Consider the following 14620-nt stretch of genomic DNA (forward strand, 5'->3'; position numbering starts at 1 on the left):
CCCCAAACAGAGTATTTTTTCTCTCTATCAATATTTTTCTTTATCAGTATCTTTTTTGGATTGTATATGGAGATTTATAAACCAGCTATGTTTTTACAAACAAACAATGTTTTATCAAACACCTCTCCGACCTTCCAGTTTATTTCAAGATTTAATTGAAAAGTTCTCTCCTAGGGGTTGGAAAAATTAAATGTTTTATGTGCTCTCACCCTTTGCACAGGAGCCTTGCTCCTCTTGCTCCTTTGTTACTAGATCTCTTTCTGTGCTCTTTACATTCCTTGGGTCTAACCCATTCTCTGCTGCAGTTTTTAGAAGTGCTTTTCCTGTGCTTTTCTCTGAATATCCAGCTAACAAAACAGGAAGCGAAAGAGAAGTACAGTTGTGTTTCAAAACACCATGGATCACCCACTTAACCCCCTCGTAACTGTTTTATTGTCCTTTCTTTCATTATCCCTTGTCCATCTTTCAGGTCTGAACTTTTACCTCTCCTCTTTGTGTTCTACCTTCTCCAATTATTTGAGTCTGCAACTGTATTATTTCAGCACCTACAAAGACAGTATTAAGATAGAGTTCATAAAACTAAATTATATTTTCTATTCAGGAACTGGCAGTATATTTTACTTCTCAGCACTGTGAGAGACAGAAAAATTAACAGAAACTGTGTTCTTATCTGATGATGCCTCATGGGCCTTCAGACTCTCTCGTGGCTTGAACAGGTTGATAAATATATACAAAATAGGCTAAATCAAGACAGATCATCTCTGAAGCATCCCTGTCATTCTCTGAAACATCTATGCAGAATCCTTTAGAACTGTAATAATAGATTAGAAAGAAAGTTCATAACATTTCTTCAAAAGAAAATCCATAATATTTCTTCAAAGAAAAAATAGCTTAAATTTGAATATTTTACTGAAATTCTCCTTTTATTAGATTCAAGAAGTAAATGGTCTAAAATTATAATTATGTTGTTTTAGGCTGTAAACACATAAAAATGAGTTACTTTACATATAAAAGCCCAGAAACAATCTGAACTATGCCTTGCTGGAGACCAGTAATGAATGTATTTTAATGCCATATAAGCACATATAAATACCCTCAGTAAAATCATGCTTTTATGGAATTCTCCACAATTTCAACTGAATAGGTTGACTACTATCTATAGTTTCTTTCTAATATAGGAAACAAAAAGCAAGGAATTTCAATAATAAGTTTTCAGATGGTATGCCACAAAAGTTCTTAGTCAGTTCTGCTAATTTGTATCTAGTTTAACGAAATAGGTTTTCACTATTGCCAACAGGTTAGCTATGATAAACAGTGTGTCCATTTAGCTGTGCATAAAGACTATGAACAATGTGCATTGAACTCCTGTTGCAGTTCAGAAGAGAGGTTGGCATCCCTAAGTCCAAGCTAAGCAGCGTTAGTGCAGAATTTGAAGCTTATCTTTCAACTGAACAGCATATTCTGTTAATACAACAGTTCCTGAAGCATGGTTATTTAACTATAGCTCACGGCTAACGTAGGTGTCATCAGCTCTTGACAAAACTTACTGCCCTTTGAATTCTCTGGTGGCATGTTGGGGACATGCTCTCATATCACAAGACTTGCCTTTATAGTATTTGTAGTTCTCTTTGAAAGTATTAGGATGAGCAAGTAGAGACATTTGATAGTGGCACTTCAACTACCAGCAGTGTTGTGTTTAGTCTTTTCCTCTCTTAGGCTCTGAGGATGTATTATGGACATTATTGTTTTTAATGGAGCAAGAATTTTGAAGTGAGCCAAGGTCACTTAGGGATTCAACTTTGTCACAGAAATAGCTATGAAGAAGATAACAGGTCCCCCTTTTTATTTTGCATTGAAACAAATATAAAGGGGAAGTTATGAACTGACCAGAGGCATTTGGGGGAGAAGGAAGGAAGAAGACTTAAGGATTACCTTTCCTGTGAGGTACTACATTAGCTCAAGAAGAATTTAAAATTTCATAAACCAATAGCTTGATTCAAATCTGAGATTTTTAAGGCAATATTCTATCAGTACTGTCAAAAACGTGTCTTAACATAGAGAAACTCTTAGCGAGAACTGTTACTTTTTAGTAATATAAAAGATTTTTCAGCTGTTCCACCACTTATAGACCAGAGACCTCTGGTGATGCTCTCCAGTGTACGGTTCTACCCCTGTGTCCTATAGAAATTAAACCAAACCAAACCAAAAGTCTTTGGGGTTTTTATCATAATATATGAAATAAATTCTCTTTGAGAAATCAAAGGTTGGACCAAATGATCTTTTGAGGTCCCTTCCAACCTGGGCTATTCTATGATTCCATGAAATCCTTAATCTAATAAACTATCGGCATGAGAGATCATTTTCTCCTGCTTCCCAGAGGATCAGTTGTCTTGTGTTAGCTATAGGCTGTTGCTGTGTCCCTTCAGAAATGAACTAGCTCTATATATGTGATGTGTAATTTGGGGGGCAAAATTCCCATGGTTTGGCAGTGAATATCACTTGATTCTGCAAGCAAGTCCAGTGAAGGGAGTGCTACTACATCTGCAACTACCTGTTCATCAACAACAGCAAGGTGTTAAGGAGCCAGTCCTAAATTTGTCCTGAGCAATGACGAGTGTGTATCTCACATCTATTTTTACCCCTCCTGTACTGTACTGTGCTTTGCATTGCTTATGAATCCTTTTTCTTCAACTCCTGCTTTGCTTTTGCACTTAGTGGCAAAACTCTTGTGTTGCTTTAATGGGGCCAGGATATTGGTCCAGTATGAGTTACTTACAGATTTAAAGGGTTTCTAAGTGCCTTTAAGAAAAGAGCAATCTTATCAAATTTGTGGAAACAGGGTTGGCTCTCTTTAAAAGCTGTGTGCTATTATAGCTAGATGATTAAATGAGCTTGGAAATTTTAAGAGAAGATAATCTTGCTCTCTGTTCTGTCAGTGTAAAAAACTACAGGGCCTGTATCCTCCATAGATTATTTGTGGGAGACTGAGTTGTTGTTATCACTTAAAAGTCATGATGGCACAGTGATTGCTTAAGCAAAAGGTGGCACATTCTTGGTAGGAGAGAAATGTAATCTGTACTTGATGTTCTGATTGAATGTAAATATTATTCATGGCATATAGCTGAGTCCTCTTCCCTAGTGGTTTTATGGCTTGGGCTTCATTGGTCTTCTATTGCTAAGCTACATCATTTCCTAAATATATCATCTGTATTGGAAGCACTTAACAAATTCTGGATTGACAGAGTATATGGATCAGTGAAGCTGGAAACCGTTTATCTTTTAAATTATCTAAACATATTCTTCCCACCGTGCCTACTTTAGTTGTTATGTTTGGGTCATAGCATATACCATACAGGCCTCTGTTGATATTTTTCCAAAAATACTTAATATTTTATTAGGTATCCCTAAGGAGGAGAAAGCCATCAGAAAGACTCTCAGATTCCCTTTCTATCTTGACAAGTACGGGAGTGGATTTTCAGTGGCAATTACATACTCAGAGGGCAGGAAAGGGTCACAGCTTATGTCCAAAATGCCAGGCTGATCCTGGCCTCGTGCATAGATTACTGGTATACCATTTGCAAAACTGTGTCTTTCATGAGTCCAAATTTATATGGAATGTCTTTGTATGGCGTTTCTAACCCCACTTCAGTTGCCATTTCATCACGTACCCCTTGAAGGAGAAGTCATTACATCATAACTGGTCAGTCTGAAAAAACTGTACATTTTGTCCTGAAATACACAAACTAGAAACACTGAAACATAGTTTATGAAAGAGATTGGCAACTTCTGCCATAAATTCCAAAGATGAATTGTGGGCAGAGTTTCAATGGCCTGAGTCAGAGCTAGGAGCTGGAAGCCATGGCATTGAGATGTAATGCTTCCCAGTTTTGGAGCCCACAAGAATAGCTGAGACTACCACACAGAGGCAAATCAGAGTATTATTTACTATTTATTTGGTATTTCTGTTATGCTTTCTTTGCAAGCTTCACAGCTAATGACTGCAGCATCAAAATATTCCTGCCTTCAAGTAAGCCTTGTAACTCATTGCATAAACCATGTCAAGACTCATTAGTTACCCATTGCAAAGAACCCTCTGAATGCTGAAAAGTGTGTGCATTTTTTCTACACCTATTGGTACATACAGATTTCATAGTTAAAAGTTCTGTGTGTGATATACCTACCTTAACAGGTTTTAAGACGTGTCTTCCAGGAACAGTGCTCGGCTCACTCCATTAGGGTAATGCTATTCATTTAATGGAAACATTTATGATTTACACTGGTGTAAGTGAGACTGGAATCTGGGCCTTGATCTTTTTAATGCAAATTCATCAATTCTGTTAGATAAGAGATGAAAGGAGTCCATTACGTTCCTCAGTCATCTCTTGAAGCTAAATCATTTGATTCGTTCCAGGCAGTAAGAGGTCCCTACTCTTGCAGTTAGCTCTGGAGATGAAACCTTGGGTTGGTGACCAGAGCTCTTACTGGAGTTATTTATTTTTCACGGACAGTGATCAATGATGAGTGCTAATAATGACAGCAGTGATTTCAAAGTTAAAAGTTGAGAAGATAAGACTAATATGTCCCTCTGGTGTTAGACTAAGCACTATGTGTTTAAACACACACATTCTTTTAATTCAAACCATTTTATTCTCCTTTTAAATCCACACCTTGATGTTGATCTGACAGTGGTGTAAATGAGAAGGTCACAGAGGTCTCTCTGATGTAAAATCAAAGTGAATTCAGAAGCATGCTACAGATAGATACTGGAATAGTGTAAAACACAGAGAACGTAAACATAACAAATAACTGGCACATACAAAAGTATATCAAGTGCCAAATGTCTACAATACTGCAAATTAACTGCTATGACAGGAGAGCTAGCAGTGGTGTTCAGAACGGAAAAGTAGAACTCGATTATAGAGATCATAAAATAATCCTCTGCCTTGATCTTCAGCTCCCTAAACCAGGAGAGGCAGAAAGAGCTGGCTCTGAACAAACAATCTTTTATCGGTGATGGATGCGGCACTGCTTTGTCCAGTAAAATTGCTGATTTACTAATAGGAAAAAAATAAATCTTTTGTGATGACACCAACCTCTCTAACCTGCTAAAGAAAGTGCAAACAGATGGGTATCTCTGTGACTGTGAGTGATGAAACCAGTCTAGAGAAATACCAGTAGCATCTGACGAGAACTAATACTGCAACATGCAGTAACATCACCAGCATCCCCCATTAGGACATATTCATTTTCTGTGTGCCAAGAATATGACCAATGATACTGCATGGTTTGATTTAATACATCTGCCTCTTCTAACAAAAAGGTAACGGATATTTTAGACAAATGTGAAATGTGCCCAGGGAAGCCTGGACAGATTTAAATTCCTTCGACTTTCTTCTTTATTGCAATGCCAGCAAAATTAAGGGACTTTTGATCCTACTAGTAAGTTTTTAAAAAATGTAGGATACCTGCTTTATGGATTTTGAAGGGAGAGAAATATTTTTTTGTTTCTGATATGAGAATGTATTTTTAATAATAATAATTTCCCTTTATATATGAAACTCCATACCAGCTTTGATACTGGTGATGTTTTTCCTTAAGACTAATCTGATGTACTTCAAGAACAATTGCAACAAAGTCTGGTTGATTTAAACTGGTACAAACTAGTGATATAAGCCAGGTAAAACACATAAGTGAGACTAGAATGAGGCCCTGCATTGTTGGCAGAGCAGGTAAATATACCTCAGAAACTTATTCGTGGAGTTACACAGTTTGTAGTAAGTCAAGTACATCAAAAGATTAATACCTATCACATATCAGTTCTGAGGAAATGGTACTTTGTTGATTATAAATCAAAATTGAAGGACTTTTGGTTGCAGCTCATCAAACACTGACTTAGGAAACAATTTTCTTCTAGCATATTTTTTCTCCTCAGTAGTCTACAAAGGCAGTTGGGTAATTTTTGCAGTTTCTCTGTGAAAAAATACTTATCCTTTAATCCTTAAATCACAACAATTGAGTATAACTTCATGTCAAAAGCAGCCAATAAAAGTACAAAATAGGGATTAACAAGAGTATTTTTGTATTAAAATTACTAGAGTTGGAAAGAAGTGGCACATAATCTCAGTACCTTCACAAGCACTGCAGCAAGCTGAAGAGGATTTGTTCTGTTTCATTTGAAGACTGATAGCGTAAGTTACAAGGGAGAGAAGCTATTATTCTAACAGGGAGGATTTCACAATAATCATAATCCATAACTGTACATAAATTTAATTGAAAGTTCATTCTTTTTTGTCTGATATCTTTTTAATCATCAATGTTATACAATACTTCTGCTTCAACTAGCAAAGCACATGGGAAGGAAAGTTAAACCGATCATTTTGGTCATAAATTAGGACGCTAGTACAGCTGCAGCAATTGCTTTCATTTCTGAATATTAAAACAAATGACTACTCTTGTTTAACCTTGAGGCACAAGATTCTCATCATTTATATTGTGATATAATTCACATGAGTGAGTATAAGGTTCTGATAGAACAAGAAATAATTCCTCTTCATTCCCTCCCCAAAGTGCCCAAGCTGGTTGGATGGCCACATTTGCAGCATGGAGTCCATGAAGTCCTGGACTCAGTTTGCGTATTCGAGAGGAAAAAGAAAAACACCCCCCCCAGCCTCTGATATACAGCTCGCTTTTGAAAGAAGCATGTATTAGTTTCAGATCCTGATACTTGAGATATTTCTTAAATCTTGCCTGGAGTTGTATATGACAGGTATGAATCACAGTAAATGGCAACTACTGTTTATGCTTCCCTTTTTAGAACATACACAAATTTATTTGTTAATGTTTATGTAAGTGTGTCTGATTTACTGTACCAATACCTACAGCTGTAGACTATCTGTTCTACTCAACAGCATTTAAAAGACCTTTGGGTTGTACAACGTATATCCCATTATCCCATTAACGACAAGGAGCAGCTTTGGGCAATAGCAGAAATGTTAGTTTATTTATATGCAGAATGATTTTTTTTTTCCTCTCAACTGCTTTTACAGCTTCATCAAGTTATAGAAGAGTCAATAGCTGACTTGGTGACTCTGACAGGCTAAGTAACACTTTGTACATACTCATTGCTAGAGAAAGAAAAATATTGGGTTTATTTTTGTGACCTTTAGATTCGGAGAACTGGCTAAAATCAATTTATAGTTCAAAGAGATTGGATGATACCTATGCTAAGCAGTAAAATTGCTTCTGCTTTGATAGTATGCATCCAAGTATAACACCAAAGTAACAGTCATTGATTTGGATACAGAATGGGGAGTGAAGGTGGGTTTGTCAAGTGCAGGAGGCTGGAGGAACAATTTGACAGGTTTCAAGCCAGTCTGTCTTGAATACTTAAGAAAAAGATTTAGAAGAAAACCTAGGAATCTGACCTAGTAACTACTGTTATTAAGGAATAAACATGAGTTCTCTTGGCAAATCACTCTGTGCAGTAAAAAGGGGACAACCATTCAGACTGTCCCTAGAGAACCATACATTGAATTATGAGAATTTCATTGAAAGAGAGCAGGATTGGATGACTGATGAGTGGTTGCTATGCTATTGCCACTTTCTGCCTGAGGTCAGGACCCAGCTTTTCTTTTATCACAGCAGAAGACCTCTTCTAATGATCAGTCCTCTGAGATTAATGGGACCAGCTGAGTTTCAGAGCTCCCTAAGGAAGATTATTGCTCAGCCTACGAAGGATACTGTTGAAATGCTTTAATTATCTGTTGCCTTTAGTTGTTGGTATAGTTGTTCTTGCATGACACTTTGTTTACCATCATCTTCACAGGTCACCTTGGACAACAGATCCCTTGCAGCAAAAGAATTAGGAAAGAAGGAAAACGGAGTGATACTGGCATGTGTCATCTTCTGATCTTACTGAGGAGGAAACATGTTTTGAAATCCTATGCCAGTGCTGTGGCAGAAATACAGATGTGGTGATTCATACCGTCTAGTAAGTCCTGTTGTGAAGAATTCTCCTTAGTGGCAAATGAGGTGGTTAATCTATTGAATTTTGACTCATAGAGCCAGGTGCTCCTGAAATAAGACCTGCTAGGTGCTCATCAGGTAAGAATGAAAGAAAGCAGCCTTCAGTGTTTGATGATAAAGTACATTGTATTGTAATGCCACACTAGTTCATATTTTCTTACAGCCTTTGCATGCAAAACCTTTTTAAAATTCTAAAAATTAGACAGTACCTGGTCTGAGGACTTTGGTACAGATTCGACCATTTCCAAAAAACCCTGCTGGACATCGGCCGCAGACATATCCAATGTAAGGGGGTTTCCGATCAAAACATAACACTCCGGGAAAACATGGCCTGTTGGCACAGGTAGTAATATGTGACAGTGGTGCTGCATGGCCTGAAAAAGAAGGGAGTTCAAGCCTGTTTATTTTTAATTTCTCAAATGAAATGGCTATGTAAAATTAAGCAGTAACTGCCTGAGCCCAGCTAAAGCTTTATAACTGCTTTTATTCTTCTAAAGTCTAATTAATGCAGAATGTTCCCAAACCTTGAGCCAAACATGAGAATGTCCTGTAGGCACAGTGTAACAGAACAGCTGTTTCTCATTAAAGCAAGATTTATTAGTCCTCTAATTACACGTTTTCAAGTTTATTACTCAAAGTTGTTTGGCATTTATCATGGATAATATAGAAACTGTGATTTTCATCATAAGTGAAAGATTAACTGAGTGAGAAACTGTATTATTTGACGTCCTTTTGGTGTTTTATAATTGGAAGGTAATCATCAAACTGCACAGCACATGTACCCTACCTTTAAAAATACACTGTCGAGTACATATGTTTCTGATCTAGAAATCATCCTTAATGTGTCAAACCTTGTATGATAGGAGACTACTTTAATTATCTTAGAACTATGTGCAAAATTTAACACTCTGGTAGTATATAATATTTTATCACTTATGATGTCACTGAATAGCAAGTGTATATGAACTGCCCGTGAAGTATTTAATAGTGTCAAGACAGAGAACAGATGATGGATAAAATCTTAATGATGGTTGTAGATCTTTTTTTAATTGCCTCTGGTGAGGTCTCCATCATGATTCTCAAGTATTTTCAGCATTATTCTTGCACCTTCCCTACAGCATTATGATGGATACCTGTAAGAGGCAAGTTCTGGTTAGGTGTTGGCTGGCCTGGCACACATATAAAAAACAGAAGGTGAGAAAAAAATAATCTTGTCTTTTACATATGCCCCTACACAATAGATACGCCCAGTCTCAATTTTTCTGCTCCCTGCTTTCACTAGAAAATCAACTAAACACGCAGCACTCATTCGAACAGGGCCATGTAAGCATCGTGCAGGTGCACACCCATGTCAGAGAGTGCTGTCGTGCTCTGCCTCCGGGAAAAGCAACTGCCACAGTCAAGTTCATACTTCAAGAGTCGAGGTTTGCTTATGCTCAAAACTCAGTCTTAATTCAGTGACTGTCAATCAAATACTGAAATAAAACGTCAGTGTCACTTGGCTATGGCAAGCTGGCATAAGCTGTCATTCTTATCATCTTGCTTTCCATTGATCACCAAGATTTGGAGTGATTTTGTTCTACCTCAGAAGCGATGCAATTTCTAGTTAAGCCTGACCACTCTGATTGCTATTGCTGTAATGTCTCCCTTCCACATAAAATTGTTTAGCAGCAATCCACAGTCTGATATATTAAGGGTTTTTTTTATTTTTAACATAGAAAGATACTTCTATGATGTATTATAAACAGCTAGTTTATGTTTACTGTTAAGATGCTAAAATGTATGATTTCTGAATATGTAAACTGCAGCAAATGAAAAAGGCTTCATACCCTTGTATACCTACCATGTCTATCACTCATGTTAAAATTCTTAATTACAGGAGAATCCTTTGCCTCCAAGGGTTGCAGTGGCTGCTCAACCTCGGTCTTGTTCAAATCACCTTTACCATTGCCTTTTTCAATGCTTAAAGCTTTTGTAATGTCAGCAGCAAGCACAGCTGTGAAAAGAAAGCATGGAGACAAGGAAACAAGGTGTTAGAGCTTAGCTGTGATTGATGATAAAAGGCAACAGTAACAACAAATCAGATAACCTGACATAAGTTTATTCTGGAAGCCAACCATCAAGCAAATAAAGGCAAATCAGGTGAGTCAGCTACTGACATGAGGCAAAGCTTCAACACAAATATGGAAAAAATTACTATGCCCAAACTCACTGAACTTTGCTTATCTGGGAGACATATTTAATATGCACAGTGATCTTTTATTGAGCTAAGGGCACTAAAAAGGCCTCAGGTCCCCATGTATTAGACAGCACTGTTACTTGGATGAAGATGCTACACTACACACTGGGACCTGTGCTCTGTCTGATTCCCACCTCTCCTTGAAAGCTTCTGTCTGAAACTAAGTTGTGCATGTTTGTTGGATTCGGTTAGCTCAGCTGCAAACTTTGTACATGTCAAAATACCTGTACAAAGTATACATGGATGAAAAGAGGAAAATTGATTGGTGGAGACTAAAACAATATTGATTTCTGCATTATTTTAAGGTAATTTCTTGAACGGATTAGGGATTGTAAGGTCTATGTGGATAATGTTGCAAGTTAAACAACTATTGCCCTGGGTCTCTTGGATATTCTGTACTCTTAATATTAAGCCTGAGACTATGACTCTTTATATATATTAAACAATGCAATGAGCTACAGCCCACTCCAAGAGCTATAAAGTTTTCTCCTCCTTCCTCCCAGAAGCCTTTATACTTGCTTAAGCAAGGGAAGTATGAGTAGGTATGTTAAGTCTGTATATCAAAACCACAAAGAATGATTTCTAATCTATTCTGGGTGGACAAGGAAGCCCTCAGGTTTATTCCTTCTAATAAATTTGCATTTCAGAAATAGAGAAATCTTTCTGTAATTAAAAAAATGCAAAGGAAGAAATGACTTTTCTGATGTATTTAAAAAAGGGGCATTATTTTGTGTATCCTTCCTTCATTGGTCAAATTAACTACAAAAACATGCATTAGTGAAACAGATGCAAAATCACTTTGAAATAACCAATGTGGCCAAATAATACAGCAAAAAATCCATTCTGTACAGACATTTGGCAATATGATTGAAGGGATATTTGGTAAATCTGGCAAAGGCAGTCCTGCTGGTGCCAGGATCCTGCAGTTACAACTGAGTCTTTTTACATAGGATTTGTTTTTCATTTTGGTAGTCAATATGAGGAAAAGTTAACATCTGCACAGTTAATGTCTGTATCTTGCTTCTCAGATTTCTTTGGAAACACCAACAAACAAATGCAAATCACTTCAAGTGTTGATTTCTCTCCTTCTGGCCAACAAAATGTTATTTTCGGAGAAGACATGTATATGACTGAAACAAGCAGAGCATGAGTGGGTTACATCCCATGCACTGGGCAGGTCTCAGCAGAATACAAAGTCACTGTAGTCTCCCTACTAAAGAGTCTGTTGCCCCAAAAGCAAATACTGAGCAGGTGTAAAATTGTTCCTGGCCATTTCCTTCACTAGCTGGGACCTGTGACATGACTTTATGCCAAGCATGAGCTCAGCAGCTGTGGACTGTGTCCCCTAATGAAAGCACACCTTGGAAAAAGAGGTGAAAGCATGTGAAGGACTTGCACCTAGACCTTATTCCTCTTGCTCTACACCCTGCTTACACAGCATTTGCCCAAACCAAAAGTAATCCCAGGGGTGTTCCCCTAGTACTTGTTAGTGGATGGTATATTTAGGAGTGAAATAGTGGAGAACATGGGGAACGTCCTTGGCAAGTTATCTAGCTGGCATGTGGAAAATACCCTTTTGTATGCTACAGTGTTAATCTTAACCTAAAGGAAACTAAACTGCAGTGAAAAATAGCAGAGACCAATTTGCAATTATCCATATTAATATAACATGACAATAGTCTGCTTTGTATATTTAAAGGTCCGTACTCAAAGTGAGTGGCAAAGTACTCAGTTAAGGATAATAGTAGTAGAATTGAACCCATTTTCCCCCATCTATTAAAACAATTCATGCAAAACACTTACATCTGCAAGTTTTACCATTTCCCTCCATCCCACTGGGGCAAATTCCACATGCATATGATCCAAAGGTATTCATACAAGACACTCCAGGAAAACAAAGACTCTCTTCACATTCATTCCTGTCTTCCTGACAAGTAAGCCCTGTGGCAAAACAAAAGGGAGGTTAATAATCAGGAAAGATTCCCTGTTTATTCCTCAGTTCAAATGTTGAAGTAGACTAAGGCTTACTTCTCAGCTGTAAACTCATTACAGGGTACGTCACTCATGTTAGAGCCAAATTCCCCACTGTCTCACTTAAACCTGCTTTTATCACACTGTTTATTACTGTCGTTATTGGCACCAGAAGTGCTGAACTTGAAACTACTGCTCGTAGAAAACTGTGCATGTTAAATAAATTATTTCCCTTGCCTTTCACATCTTTGCTGCTGCTTTTGTTGTCTTGTTTACATGAGATTTTTGTCATATACTGAAGAAGCCAATGAATGTCACCATTTTGGCTTTAGCATATGATGAGCTGTGTACTGATCTATTGTTTCTATGTGAACCTCACATAACTAATAGCTTATTGGGAACCAGCCTGATAAAGTCTGGCTGAAGGTAAACCTTACGAAATAATGAGATTTTTAAAAAACCCATTTTTTTCTATTGAAAATTAAAATTTGAAGAAACATTCTGAAAATGTCTCTGAGCCACAGTGCTGGTGTACAGAAGATAAGGTGCTATAGGATCTGAACCCAAAACAATGTGTCTTGACTATTGCTGATTTTGGAAACAGCGTTTTAAAAATCCCTTGAAGCAATCGATCTTCAAATTCACAACTCTGGATGATTTAACGGATACCTATAGGGGAAGGTGACCCAAAAGTTAAAATTACTATCTGAACAGCAAATGATGCAGAGTAATCACATATAATGTTGTTAAAAACTCCCTCAGGCTTCAGGTGTGCATGCTGCTGTCTCTGTGCTCTTGAAAAAACTTGCTTGGCTACTGCTGGTTACTAGAATATGCAGCCCTGAGAGCAGGTAGTAAACTAGCCCATATCACTTCTATTAAGGCATGGCCTTTGTCCCTTGTAGGAATACCCAAGGAGATTGGGACACCTTCTGGAGAGTCCAGGTACCTGCTTCAAGACATACCACAAGGTACAGAAAGGCTTGTTCCATATCAGATATCCAGTTTTATCATGAAAGAAGATCTAAGGATAAAAGAATATTTTTTTTCCTTCAAAAAAGAAATTTGTCACAGTGGAATGAATTAGAGGATGATAAAAACAGAGCATTATTATTCATCTCCTACAACATAATCTCTCATTGCTTCAGCATTTCAGATAGCTTCCACTACTCCTTTCAAGTTAAAATAGCATCTCCATGTAAAAAACTCAAATTGAAGTCTGTATTGATTGAGCTGCCTAAAAAAGCTAGTGACATCACCTTCTCATGCCTGCTTTGTCTTGTGGAAAAAAAAAGAACTGCAGTGCAAAAGCCACATCCCTTTTCTGGTGCCATCCCAAGCTAAGGTGTTCTGGTTTTGCATGCTTCTTGCTTCTTTCATTTAAGTTGGACATCACATAGTATTGCAGGGCTGAACTTACTTTTTTCCCTCCCCTGTTTATTTTGGATTCCTGTTTCTATTGTATGATTGTATTAGCACATTTGTAGCATAAGGCTGCTTTTCTCTGGTACTGCTTTCTGGTGATGTGTTGGGAAATTATTAGACATCACATTATGGAAAATATTGAAGGAGTTACCCTCTGATTAGATTAGTAATTATTTCCTTTCTCTGAGTATCATATAAAGACTAAAATGATACCATAGACAATGAAAGTAGGAAAGAAGTTCCCAGTTTCAGTAACAACAGCCACTTTTCCCTCAGTCCCCTCTCCTCCCTCCTACATACTCTATTTTTGCTGCAAAGGGCTGGCTTTAAAATCTCAAAGATGAGAGAATTACAAAAGGCAAAAGAACACCATAAGTAACAAGCTAAATTTTAAAATTCAGTCACTTGACTGATTTTTGTAACGTAAAGGTGAACTATGCAAGCACTTCTTTTCACTCAGAGAGATTTGATTTTAAACAGTATTTGATCAATTTGGACATAATGATAATCCAGCGGAGTCCAAGGACAAATGTTTGCAAAGTCTGAAACTTGGCTGAAGGTTGCTGAAGAAGCAGCAGAAATGGACAGAAAGCTGTCTGCACCAAGAAGCATCAATTATTCTGTTTGCACGACCTCCAGTGCACTGCAACAAAAGGGAGTCTCGATTCTCTTGGCACTGCTACAGTACAAATAAAAATAATAGGAATAAAAGATCTTCAGGTTGCAAGGTTGAAACATCTGTTTCTGTGCCAGCTCTATTTCTCCATCCCTGCATGGCAAATTGGCTGAGAAGATAAAGTCCTTTCATGCCTTGAGAGGAGCTGACTACCTACAGATGCAGAGAAAGACTTTTTGACTGTGTTCACATTAAGTTGACTCTAAAGGAACGGGCAATCTGATTTAGGAACTCTATGGTTATTACAAACCGTGAACAAATCTTGGGGTTTTCTTCAGTTTCCT

At 37.5% G+C, this 14620-nt stretch overlaps 1 protein-coding gene across 1 annotated transcript in view; it reads right to left on the reverse strand.

Moving 5' to 3' along the window:
* The window catches only part of LOC128144630 (von Willebrand factor D and EGF domain-containing protein-like), a 190550-nt gene that overhangs the window by 56788 nt on the left and 119142 nt on the right, over positions 1 to 14620 (reverse strand). The window contains exons 18-20 of the mRNA XM_052793761.1: positions 12068 to 12205; positions 9869 to 10021; positions 8235 to 8399 (exon numbers count right to left, since the gene is read on the reverse strand). Of these exons, the coding sequence (XP_052649721.1) occupies positions 8235 to 8399; positions 9869 to 10021; positions 12068 to 12205 (456 nt within the window). The remainder of the gene's footprint in view (positions 1 to 8234; positions 8400 to 9868; positions 10022 to 12067; positions 12206 to 14620) is intronic.

This window comes from Harpia harpyja, chromosome 7, assembly GCF_026419915.1.
Source record: "Harpia harpyja isolate bHarHar1 chromosome 7, bHarHar1 primary haplotype, whole genome shotgun sequence".
NCBI classification, from domain to species: Eukaryota; Metazoa; Chordata; class Aves; order Accipitriformes; family Accipitridae; genus Harpia; species Harpia harpyja.